Below are 13,449 nucleotides of genomic sequence, written 5' to 3'. Positions count from 1 at the left end.
CTTTTCCTTCTCTAATGACTCCTCCTCAACTCTCCATATGGCACCCCAGTATTTCCACCACTTCACTTCCCTTACTTCTCTGCCACCTCCAAATCAGCATCTCTGAGTTGAGAGGAAGTTCAGCTATCACCTTGCTCAAACTCCTCATTTATATGGAAAAGGAAATTGTCACAAGCACTACAATAAGAATGTTAAGAATGCTAACTCTTAGAATGAGCTAGAGATAAACACTAAGGAATAAAAAATGGGGGGCTGGGGAGAGGGCTTTGAAAGCTAGTTAGGAGATCAAGAAGATCAAATGTGAAAGGATTCCTGCTAACTCAATTCTTAGTTTGCTTCTATTTACTCAACCAAAAAGAATGATCTTTTGACTGGGAAAACTCAAACAAAAATGGTAAATTAGGAAACTAAAATCCAAGATAAGTGAATGGAGATAAGAAAGCAGCCACCTGCCATCAAGGAGTTCAAATTACTAAGGCCAGTACTAACCACATAAGATGTGTCAAACATATATAACATTCCCCAGGGTGATCTGAATCAGATTAAAATACAGTTGGATAACATTTCACAAAATAAATAACAATCTAAGAGAATACAAATAATGACAATATGGGGTGTTCTAAATCAATATGTGTCTGCAAAATTTGTATGTGAACTGCATGAACTACTAAAAGAACTAGCAGGTCTGGCCACTTAAGTGCTGTTAGCAACCTTTGAAAACTAATGAAGTATGAAACAGAACTTTCTTGACAATGAGAAAGCATGGTCCTCACACACAATAATATAAAGCAGTCTTCAAACTATAAAGAGGTAAGCTTGACTTCAATTGATAAAATTCAAGAACATATTATTAAAAAGATGGCTTGTGAACATTTGGAAAGGGAAGTAGTGAACATTAGGAGCCAGCATAGCTTCATCTAAGTAACCTTATCTTCTCTTTTAATTTGGGCAATGCCAAAGACTTACAATGCTTGGTTTTCAAAAGCATTTAACAGTTTCTCAAGCTATCTTTGTGGAAAAGATGGAGAAATGTGGGGTAGACAATAGGATGGCGAAGGGAATTTGGGACATGATTTAAAGACTGGATCCAAAAAGTATCCATAGTTCAACCAATGTGGCACAGTAGTCAACAAATGACGGATTTTGGATTCAAATCCTGGTTCTGCCACATGTGAGATTTTGGGCACTCCCTTAACCTCTCTGGGCCTCAATTTTTTCATCTATAAATGAAGAGGATCTCTAAATCCTTTCAACTCTAGATTTATGACAGTATGTCAACTTGAAAGTTTGTAGCAGAGTGTCCCAGGAATTTGTTCTTAGTCCTGTGTTCTTTGAAATCTTTATCAACAAACTGCATGAAGGCAGAAGTGATAAACTAATCAAATTTATAGTTAACTAAAATTATAGTTAAATATATATATTTATATATATCCCTAGAACAATGAGATAAATCTAATGATACTTATTAAGAATAATGTAATATCCTACACTTGGATTTTTAAAAAATCAACCAAATAAATTCATTCAACTGAATTTAAAAAAAGATCGGAGATGTAGTTTAAAAACAGCTAACATCTACATAAAAATTTTATAACTTGTAAATCAATAATTTATCCCATCTGAGTCTCACAACAATGCTCAGAGGTAAGTACAAGTATTACCATCATCTTTTTAGAGATGAGGAAACTGAGGTTTCAAAATTTTCAGAGACTTGCCCAAATAGCCCAGCAGGGTTAGCACTGAAAGATTTTCCTAACTCCAGCCCTAGTACACTGTGTACTTTACTAAGATGTCTCTCAGAGGTCCGGACTAGACAACAATTTGCATGAAAAGGATGTGAGGTTGTGCAAAAATGTTTGTGGCAGCCCTTTTTGTAGTGGCAAGTAACTGAAAACTGAGTGGATGCCCATCAGGGGGAGAATGACTGAATAAGTTATGATATCTAAATGGTATGGAATATTATTGTTCTATAAGGAACGATCAGCAGTATGATTTCAGAAAGGCCTAGAGAGACTTATATGAACTGATGCTAAGTGAAGTGACCAGAATCATTGTACACAACAAGATTATATGATGATCAATTCTGTTTGTGACTTTTCCAACAATGAGACAATCAGACCAGTTCCAATGATCTTGTGATGAAGAGAGCCATCCACACCCAGAGAGAGGACTATGGGAACTGAGTGTGGATCACTACATAGCATTCTCACTGTTTTTATTGTTGTTTGCTTGCATTTTATTTCTTTCTCAATTTTTTTGATTTGATTTTTCTTGGACAGAGAGATAATTGTATAAATTTGTATGCATATATTGGACTTAACATATTTTTACCATGTTTAATATACATTGAATTACCTCCTCTCTAGGGAGGTGGGGAGAAGGGAGGGGAAATTGGAGCTCAAGGTTTTGTGAGGGTTATCCATGCATATCTTTTGAAAATTAAAAAGCTTTAATAAAAAATTTTTTAATTTAAAAAAATGTGAGTTTCTATGGACTACAAGCTAAAAGTAGAAACAGCTGCATGACAAACAACCAGTCCATGCCCTGAATGAGGGAGGTAAAAATTCCTCTGCACTCTGCTCTAGTTAAGCAACATGAAAACTACATTCAGTTCTGGTAACCCTATTTTAATAAGAACATTAACAAGCAAGATCTCATTCAAAAGACAGCAACTGGAATAATGAGAAGACTTGCAATCAGTGGTTGAAGGAAAGAGGGACTTTTAGCCTGGGGAGAGAAGATTTACACAGAAATGATTGCTATCTTAAAACATCTGATGAGTTGCCTCATGACAAAGAGATCTGGCTTGCCATACTCAGCCCAGAGGGCAGAACCAGAAAGAAGGGTAAAAGTTGCAGAGAAGTGACTCTGTAACAAAAAACTTCTTAATAACTAGAGCTGTCCAAAGGACTGTCCTGGATTCTCCTCTTGGAGATTTTATAACTCCCATGGATCCAATTACTATATGCAGATGACTCCCAGATTTATAGATCTAGCCTTAGTCTTTCTCTCAAAGATCTGGTCCCACATGTCTACCTGGATTCATGTTTCAAATTCAACATGTCCAAAACATAGACCATTATCTGACCTCCTCCAAACTGCCAGATAACAGCAGATCTCAATTCAATCACACAGGTTCACAATCTCTAATTTATCTTTAACTTCTTCCTTTCACCAATTAACTATTCAATGGCCAATTCTTTTGTGTTGTCTTTTTCTCAATATTTTATTTTTCCAAATACTTTTTCAAATTATCTTGTAAAGAGAGTTTTCAACATTCATTTGTTTTATGTTAAGATTTTGTGTTTCAAAATCTTTTCTCCCTTCCTTCCCCTTCCTCAAGACAGCAATCTGTTATAGGTTATACGTGTATTCTTTTAAACGTTTCCATATTTGTCACACTGTACAAGAAAAATCAGAAAAGCAAACAAAGATGAAAATACTCTGCTTCAGTCCACACATTCAATCTCCATCATTCTCTCTCTGGATGTGGATGACACTTTCTATTCCAAGTCTATTGGAATTGTCTTGAATCATCTTATTACTGAAAAGACCTTAATCCATCACAGTTGATCATTAACCTTGTTGCTGCTGTATACAATGTTCTCTTGGTTCTGCTCACTTCACTCAACATCAGTTCATGTAAGTCTTTCCTGGCTTTTCTGAAATCAGCCTGCTCACTATTATAGAAGTCATATTCAATATATACCTCAATGGCTAATTCTTAAGAATTCTACCCCTGAAACAGATCCTCTTTTCTACACTAACATTGCTACGACCCTAATTCACATACTCATAACTTCTGAGGAGCATTTCCACTGGCTGTCCCCATGCTTGAAATGCTTTACCACCTTATCTCTGCCCCTACTTTCACAGCTTCCCTCAAGTACCAGTTAAAAAATTCTGTCTTCTGTAAGAATTATTTCCCAATCTCATTAAGTTCTAGTGTCTTCCTTCTATCGATTGTCTCCAACTTATCATATTATATATATATATATATATATATATATATATATATATATATATATATATATATAATGGACATAGATCTTGCTACATAATTGTTTGTATTTTTTCATTAGACTGAGTTTCTTGGGAGCAGGACCTGTCTTTTATCTTTCCTGTATCCCAAGGACTTAGCATGGTGTCTGGCACACAGTAAGCCTTAAGAAACGTTTAACTCACTGACTAAATTAATGTGTCCTAACTAGGCTCTTAGCTTTCAGTCTCTCCCCTCTCCAATCCATTAACCAAAATACTACCAAAGTACTCCTGAAATAAGTCTAACAATGCCACCTGCGCCGCCTCTAACAGCATCAGTAGCATTTCCCTACTGCTTCTAAGATAAAGCCCAAATTCCTCTCTCTACTTGGTACAGAAAGCCCCTCACAATCTGGCTACATGGATATATACAGGCTTACTGCACCAGGACTCCCTTTCCACACCCTGGCATCTGGCCAGACTGGCTCCCTTGCCATTCCCCCAACTTTGCATTCTTTCTTGTTCCTCTGGCCTTATACATACTGCCCTCCCCTCCTTTTGGAATCCTGGGCTGGATCTTTTTCTGATCTGCTGAGGTTTAAGAACTCTCTCTGTGCTCTCCATATTGGGCATTGTGCTGAAGGAAGATGTCTTCAAATGGAGGCTAGGTGGCCATTTGTCTTATGGTTAATATCTCTAGATCTCAGATTTTCTCCTTGGTGAAAATAAAGGGGTTGGCCTAGAAGAAGGGTTCTTAATCTTAAATCTGTCAACTTGTTTTTACAAAATATTCCAATAATTATACTTCAGTAATTGGTTTCCTTTTTCAACCTTAAGTTTGTGTTTGTACTGTGCATACCCTTTGATCCAGCAGTGTTACTACTGGGATTATATCCCAAAGAGATTATAAAGAAGGGAAAGGGACCTGTATGTGCACGAATGTTTGTGGCAGCCCTTTTTGTAGTGGCTAAAAACTGGAAACTGAATGGATGTCCATCAGTTGGAGAATGGCTGAATAAATTGTGGTATATGAAAATTATGGAATATTACTGTTCTGTAAGAAATGACCAACAGGATAATTTCAGAAAGGCCTGGAGAGACTTACACGAACTGATGCTGAGTGAAATGAGCAGGACCAGATCATTATATACTTCAACAACAATACTATATGATGACCAGTTCTGATGGATCAGGCCATCCTCAGCAACGAGATCAACTAAATCATTTCCAATGGAGCAGTAATGAACTGAACCAGCTATGCCCAGAAAAAGAACTCTGGGAGATGACTAAAAACCATTACATTGAATTCCCAATCCCTATATTTATGCCCACCTGCATTTTTGATTTCCTTCACAAGCTAATTGTACAATATTTCAGAGTCTGATTCTTTTTGTACAGCAAAATAACGTTTTGGTCATGTATACTTATTGTGTATCTAATTTATATTTTAATATATTTAACATCTACTGGTCATCCTGCCATCTAGGGAGGGGGGGGGGTAAGAAGGTGAAAAATTGGAACAAGAGGTTTGGCAATTGTTAATGCTGTAAAGTTACCCATGCATATATCCTGTAAATAAAAGGCTATTAAATTTAAAAAAAAAAAAAAGTTTGTGTTTGTATACTTTAAAAAAGGACTATGAGGAGTCCAAAGATTTTACTAGATTGCAAAGGTTAAGAACTCCTGGCCTAAAAAGTTCTTTAAATCCGTATTAAGAACTGCTGAAAATTTTATAGGGCCTTAAAATCTTCAAAGCTTTGTACACATTCTCTCATTTGAAACCTCAAACAAACTTGCAAAGTGGAATCACAATTATCTCCATTCTGCAAATTAGAAAATTGGGGCTGAGAAGATAAATGCCTTGTCACAGATATCATTTCAGGTAGAAGCTCCACCCAGGTCTTACTGACTCCAATCACTGCTCTGCCCAGGACCCCACACAACTACTCAGTGAATCTTGAGAGGGTAGACAGCACTGATACAAGACTACAGAAGAGCTCGGTTCCTCTCAGGGCTTCAGTAAATTCTGTGGGCTCAGAGCCTTACCCCAAAATCACTGAACCAGTTGGGGGACAGAAACTTCTGGTCCTAGGCTTTTCCCTCTTTTAGCTCATATATTCTCCCTCTCCTTTCTATACCCTGATCCTCTCATTTAGAGTCAGGAGGCCTAGGTTCAAAGCCTGACTCTGCTGCTGATGGTTAAGAACTGGAACGAAGGGAGTGCCCTTCAGTGGAGGAATGGCTGAATAATTCAGAGTATATGAAGGTGATGGAAGACAACTGTGCTCTAAAAAAAAAAAAAAGATGAGAGGGATGGTTTTGGAGAAATCCAAAAAGATTTGTGTAATTTATGCAAAGCACTTTTCAAACTTTAAAGCACTATATTAAATGCTAACTACAGTCATCTCTGTAGGTTCCATATTCATGGTTTTGTTTATCTACAAATTGGCCTTTGATAATTAAAAGGGATGGAGATCTGAGGTATATTAGGGAAAATCACAGAAGACTTGCACATGTAAAGAAAGCTTAAAAAAAAAAAAACTTTAGTAAGTCCTAAGTGCATAAATACTGTATGGGACCAATCTACCTTAAAATTTACTTCCATAGGTATTAACAATGAAATTCTGTTAAAAGTTTTAGTGCACTAAAGAATTAGATCCATGCATTCTTTGGGAAGACCCCCCTCTTTGCTTCTCTGTCAGCTAAAGTCAGTCCTGTGCCCTTTCTCCCCAGGGATCACTATGTCTAGGACTTTTCTTGGAAAGAATTGTGAGGCAATCACTGCAGCTGCTCAAGGAGCTGCAAATACTGCACAGAAGATACTCATTTCTCCTGAGCAGAAACCATTAACTTTCTTAGTGGGGCAGTGTGCTGTTTTACCTATTTTATGTTAAATAAACATGATTATAACTATTAAAAATAAATGTTTGATGTGGGGCCTAGATGGGCAGCGAGGTGACACACAGGAAGAGGGCCAGGTTCAGAGTCAGGGAGACTCCTCTGAGTCCCAAAGAGGCCTCAGATACAGCTTGTGACCTGGGAAAGTCGCCTAGCCCTGTTTGTCTCTGTGCTTCTTCCTCTGTAAAAAGAGCTGGAGAAGGAAGTGGCAAACTACTCAGGCATCTTTGCCAAAAGTTGGACACGCCTGAAAATTGACTGAATGACAAACGGGGCGATGAGTTAATTAAGGTTTTTCATGTTCATAGGGGTCCTGTGCCCCCAGTCCCTGCCAATGTTAGGGGACAACTATTATTACTGTTTTCTATGAATGGGTGCAAAGTAAACCTAACCAGAACAACTGATACAGTGACATAATAAAAACAAACTTAGAAAGACCCAAGCACACCATTCAGTGCAAAGACCAAGCAGTTGCCAAGTTCTTATGATGAAGCATGCTACCCATCTTCTGACAGAGAGGTGATGCATTCAGAATGCAGACTGAGACGTAATTTTTTGGACATAGCCAAGGGAGATGTGTTTTGCTTAACTACACATATTTGTTACAAAGGTTTTGTTTTATGCTCCCCAACTCCTCTTAAAAAGAGTGATAATAAGGATATGAGTTGAGACAGATATTTTTTGGAAATGGTCAACAGGAAAATTAGTGTTACTTGACTATACATAGCTGTTTAAAAAAAAAAAAAAGTATTGTTTTATGCTACTTACCTCCTGATATGAAGTGATAGCTTAATGGAACTGATTGATATATTTATGTCTAATTTTATGCATATATACAGATTCCTATGTTGGCCATATGTATATATGTAGTGTTGTTCAGTTGTTTTAATCATGTCCAACTTTTTATGACCCCATTTGGGGTTTTCTTGACAAAGATACTAGAGTGGTATGCCATTTCTCTCTCTAGCTCCTTTTACAGATGAAGAAACTGAGGCAGTTAAATGACTTTCCCAGGGTAACACAGCAAATTCAGATTTGAACTCAGGAAGATGAGAGTTTTTTATTATTATTAGATGAAAGACAAGATTCCTTGCCTCAATTGCTATTTAGTCTTGATCCCTAAATGAGTGTCATCTCCAGTCTTCCTGATCTATTTCTCGTCACTGAAGCCAGATGACTCTGGAGGGAGAAGAGAGGCTGGTGACCTTGCACAGCTCTCCCTCGCATAAATCCAATTCACTTGCATGTCATGGCATCACTTCCCTGACATCATGGTCCTCTTCAAAAACAAAAGACACACAAAAACAACATAAAACATATATGTTTTTTCATATGTATATGTACACACATATAGAGCCTGTTTCTTCATGCATATGTACATATGTATGTATGTATGGGTATGTGTATATAAACAAAACATATGTTTGGCCTCAGTTTCCATATCAGTGTGCATTTACATCCATATATAGGCTGGTTCCTCACATATATGTGTTTATGTATGTGTGTGTAGATAGATAGATATACATGAAGCTTATGTTTCCATATATGTGTGTACATACATACACATATATAGTTTGGTTCCTCATATTTATGTGTATATTATGTATACATATATGAAGCATATATATGGCCTCAGTTTCTATCTCTGTGCATATACATACATTTATAGTCTGTTTCCTCATACATATATATGTGTATGTGTATAAAGATATATAGCTACAAAACATATGTATCCTCAGTTTCCATATATGTGTGTGCATATACACACATATATAGTCAGGTTCCTCATATGTATGTATATATGTATGTGTGTGTATATAGATATACATGAAGTGTATATATATATATATATATATATATATATATATATATATATAGCTTCAGTTTCTGTATCTGTGCATGCATATGCACACATATATAGTATGGTTCCTCACATTTATGTGTATATGTATGTGGGTATAGATATATCTATATCTATAGATATATAGATATGAAGCATATATATGTCCTCAGTTTCCATATGTGTCTGTATATACACATTTATAGTCAATTTTCTCATATGTATATGTGTGTGTGTGTGTGTAGAGATACATAGATATAAAATACATATATCTTCACTTTCCATCTGTGGGTACAATATACACATATACAGCCTAATTATTCATACATGTGCCTGTGTGTAAAGAGATATATACATAAAACATATATATGGCCTGTTTCCATATGTGTGCGTATAAACCCATATATAGTCTGTTTCTTCATACAAATGTGTATACATGCATGTATAGATATAAAACATACTCTGCCTCAGTTTCTATATCTGTGTATGCACATGTACACATATATAATCAGTTTCCTCATACATGTGTGTATAAAGATAAACACAAAACAAATATGTGGCTTCAGTTTCCATATCTATACATACATATATACACATACGTAGTCTGTTTTCTCATACATATATATGTATATGTGATTTATATCCTTATATATCCTTAGTTTCCATGACTGTGTGTACATACACACATATATAGTCTTTCTTCATATATGTGTATATATACATACATATACATAAAACATATATATAGCCTAAGTTTCCCTATCTGTATGCATATACACCCATATATCAACTGTTTCCTCATATATGTATGCATATGTGCATAGAAATACATAGATATATTTAAACATATATATGGCCTCAGTTTACATATCTGTGTATGCATATACATACATGTATACAGTTCATTTCTTCACACATGTGTGTATAAAACATATTTAGCCTGTTTCTATAACTATGTATGCATACACACACACACACACACACACATATATATATATATATATATAGAGAGAGAGAGAGAGAGAGAGAGAGAGAGAGAGTCTGTTTCCTCATACATGTGTATGTATATGTGGTATAGGGATATATAAATATAAAACATATATGTACTCAGTTTCCATGTATGTGCGCATATACACACATATACAACCTGTTTCTTTATACATGCATATATGTATATAGATACACACATAACATACATAGGGCCTCAGTTTCCCTATCTGGGTGCATATACACCCATATGTAGTCTATTTCCTCATATATGGATGCATATGTGTAGAGTTATATTTAAACATATATATGGCCTCAGTTTCCATATCTGTGTATGCATATACATACATGTATACAGTTCATTTCTTCACACATATGTGTGTATAAACCATATTTGGCCTGTTTCTGTAACTATGTATGCATATACACATATAGATAGTCTGTTTCCTCATACATGTGTATGTATATGTGGTATGGGGATATATAAATATAAAACACATATGTCCTCAGTTTCTGTGGGTATGTGCATATATACACACATATACAACCTGTTTGTTCGTACATGCATATATGTACATAGATACATACATATCATATATATGGCCTCAGTTTCCATATCTGTGTATGCATATACATACATGTATACAGTTCATTTCTTCACACATATGTGTGTATAAACCATATTTGGCCTGTTTCTGTAACTATGTATGCATATACACATATATATATATAGTCTGTTTCCTCATACATGTGTATGTATATGTGGTATGGGGATATATAAATATAAAACACATATGTCCTCAGTTTCTGTGGGTATGTGCATATATACACACATATACAACCTGTTTGTTCATACATGCATATATGTACATAGATACACACATATCGTATATATGGCCTCAGTTTCCATATGTGTGCATAGACACCCATCTCTAGCCTGTTTCCTCTTACATGTACGCATACGTGTATAGAAGTATGTAGATATATTTAAACACACACATGGCCTCAGTTTCCCTATCTCTGTGTGCACGCACCCACACACATACAGCCTATCTCTCCATCCGTATGTGTCTGTGTGTATGACTCCGTGCACATACACACGCAGGGCCTCAGGGTTCCTCTGGTGGGTTATCCAAACATTAATACATATGCATGTATGTATGATGGGGCGGGGCTGCTCTGCTTGACTGCACACCGTCCTTAACAGGTCTTTTCCTGGCCTCCTCAATTTGGGGAGGAGGGGTGAGGAAAGGGAGAGAAGGCAGATCTGAAAATAAAATACTAAAAAACAAAACGGGTTTCATTTATTTTTTCTTTTTCACCGATGGGGAGGGGTGAGGAAGAGATCCGAGGCTGGTTTTAGAAGCGGGCTCCCTCAGTAAGCGCACAGTTGGAGGGGCCTGGGAGCCCGTCGGGGCCAGCGCCCCCCCCCCCCCCCCCCCTGTGTGACCTTGGACATCAGTCTCCTCCCCGGCCAGATGGAAGAGGGCCAGGACAGACTCTCCCAGAGTCTGCCCGCGGATTCCCGGCCCCTCCCGTTCCCCCTTCTGAGCTCCCTCCCCCTTCCCCGCCCCCTCCTCGCCGGCGCGGCGGGCGCGGCCTGTCCCCGCACTCACCCGGATACCCTGCAGCACCCGCACCCGCTCCTCCTCGTCCACCCCGAAAGACACCTTGCGGGGACTGCTCTCGGTGCTCCCCATCCCCGCCCTCCCGGCAGACCCCGGGGAGGTTCTGGAGGCGAAAGAGAGCAGACGCGAACAAACTGTTTCTTCCACAGGACCCCAGAACCCGCTTCGGGACTCCCTGTTCCCTCAGTCTCTGCGGCGAGCTCCCCGCTAACAAGGCCTCGTCTTATTGGCTGCGGGCGGATGTACGGCCAATCGCGAAGCGCTTCCTTCGCGGGGCATGCTAGGAATTGTAGTCTCTCCCTGCCCCCACCTTCCTGAGAGGCGCCTGAATCCAAAACCAAACCCCGAACGGGGCGAGATCCGCAGCAGACTGGGGGAGGGGGGGGGGGGGTGTACAGAGACAGAGACAGAGAGAGACACAGAGACAGAGAGAGACAGAGACAGAGAGAGAGACAGAGAGAGAGAGAGACAGAGAGACAAAAAGAGAAACAGAGATAGAGAGAGACAGAGAGAGACAGAGACAGAGAGACAGAAAGAGAAACAGAGAGAGACAGAGACAGAGAAACAAAAAGAGAAACAGAGACAGAGAGACAAAAAGAGAAACAGAGATAGAGACAGACAGAGAGACAGAAAGAGAAACAGAGACAGAGAGACAGAAAGAGAAACAGAGACAGAGAGAGACAGAGACAGAGAGACAGAAAGAGAAACAGAGATAGAGAGAGACAGAGACAGAGAGACAGAAAGAGAAACAGAGATAGACAGAGACAGAGAGACAAAAAGAGAAACAGAGATAGACAGAGACAAAAAGAGAAACAGAGATAGAGACAGACAGAGAGACAGACAGAGAGACAAAAAGAAACAGAGATAGAGAGAGACAGAGACAGAGAGACAGAAAGAGAAACAGATAGACAGAGACAGAGAGAGAAAGATAGAGACAGAGAGAGACAGAGACAGAGAGACAAAAAGAGAAACAGAGATAGAGAGAGACAGAGAGACAAAAAGAGAAACAGAGAGAGAGAGATGTTTAATTGTAGCCTTCTTTAGGATAATGGGGGAAAGAAGGGGGGAAAATAAAGCAAAAAATGCCTAACAGACAACAAAAGAAAACCAACAAGGAAGCAAAGAAAACTTGGGCAGCTTTAAAAAATGATATACACTCTTTATTGTTTAAAATTGAATTCTTTCTTATAGACTACTATGTATGTGGCAATTTTCTTTTCTCATTTTGAATTTAAGTTTTTTTTTACTTACAAAAAAAAAAATTTAATGATGGCCCTTTAAACATTTCAAAATGAAAAAAGAAAGTCTCTTTTAGTTCCAAATCCTAAGTCATCCAAGAAGGAAATGTTGAAAACTCTCTCCACTATTCAGACCCATTATTTCCTGTAAATTGTAGTTTCCTGGGGCATTAAGTTAAACAAATTTGCTTTATTAAAAACTTAATAATCAACATTATTACACCTAATCTTGCTTTGTAATTGTTTACATTTCTTGGTATTTTTGATTTTTATATATCTATTTGATTTTTAATAAATCTAATATTATCAATTTTAATCAAGATTTCCATATAAAACATTTATATTTTCTATTATAATTGTTGTGTACTATTTTCTTCCAATTCTGCTTTTTCTTTTTTTCTTAATTTGCTTTTTCTTGTTTTTTTTTTAACATCACATTTGTTTTTAATATATCTCCCCCCCCCATTTCCCTGCCAAACAAATAATCCATTATAATAAAGATTTTAAAAGAAAGGAAAAAAAGCAGTTTAGGAAAATCAACTGACATCACTGGTGCTTAACAGTCTATGAGATATTTCGTATACATAACTTTTAGTTAAATTTTTAATATACATTGTTTTATGAATTAGATTGGGAAAGAAAAATCAGAGCAAATGGGAAAAACCATGCAAGAGGGGGAAAAAAAAAAAAACCCAGAATAAAGAAGTGTTGATTTACAGTCAGACTGGCTAGTTCTTTCTCTGGTTGCAGATGGCATTTTCTGTCCAAAGTCTATTGGAATTCCTTTTGCCCACTGAACTACTGAGAAGAGCCAAGTCTCATAGTTGATCATCACACATTCTTACTGTTGCTATGTACAATGTATTTCTGGTTCTGC

At 37.4% G+C, this 13,449-nt stretch overlaps 1 protein-coding gene across 2 annotated transcripts in view; it reads right to left on the bottom strand.

Annotated features, from left to right (window-relative positions):
* Positions 1-11,553, bottom strand: part of CHCHD6 (coiled-coil-helix-coiled-coil-helix domain containing 6) — a 316,552-nt gene extending 304,999 nt beyond the window's left edge. The window contains exon 1 of one of the 2 annotated variants that reach the window (XM_031956166.1): positions 11,323-11,553. In XM_031956166.1, the coding sequence (XP_031812026.1) occupies positions 11,323-11,406 (84 nt within the window). In that variant the 5' untranslated portion in view covers positions 11,407-11,553. The remainder of the gene's footprint in view (positions 1-11,322) is intronic. The other variant, XM_031956173.1, reaches the window with a different exon arrangement.
* Positions 11,554-13,449: the final 1,896 nt, after the last annotated feature.

The sequence above is a fragment of the Sarcophilus harrisii genome, chromosome 1 (genome assembly GCF_902635505.1).
Source record: "Sarcophilus harrisii chromosome 1, mSarHar1.11, whole genome shotgun sequence".
Classification (NCBI taxonomy): Eukaryota; Metazoa; Chordata; class Mammalia; order Dasyuromorphia; family Dasyuridae; genus Sarcophilus; species Sarcophilus harrisii.
Note: the sequence above shows the minus strand (reverse complement) of the source record. Positions and strands in the feature narration are given on the sequence as shown.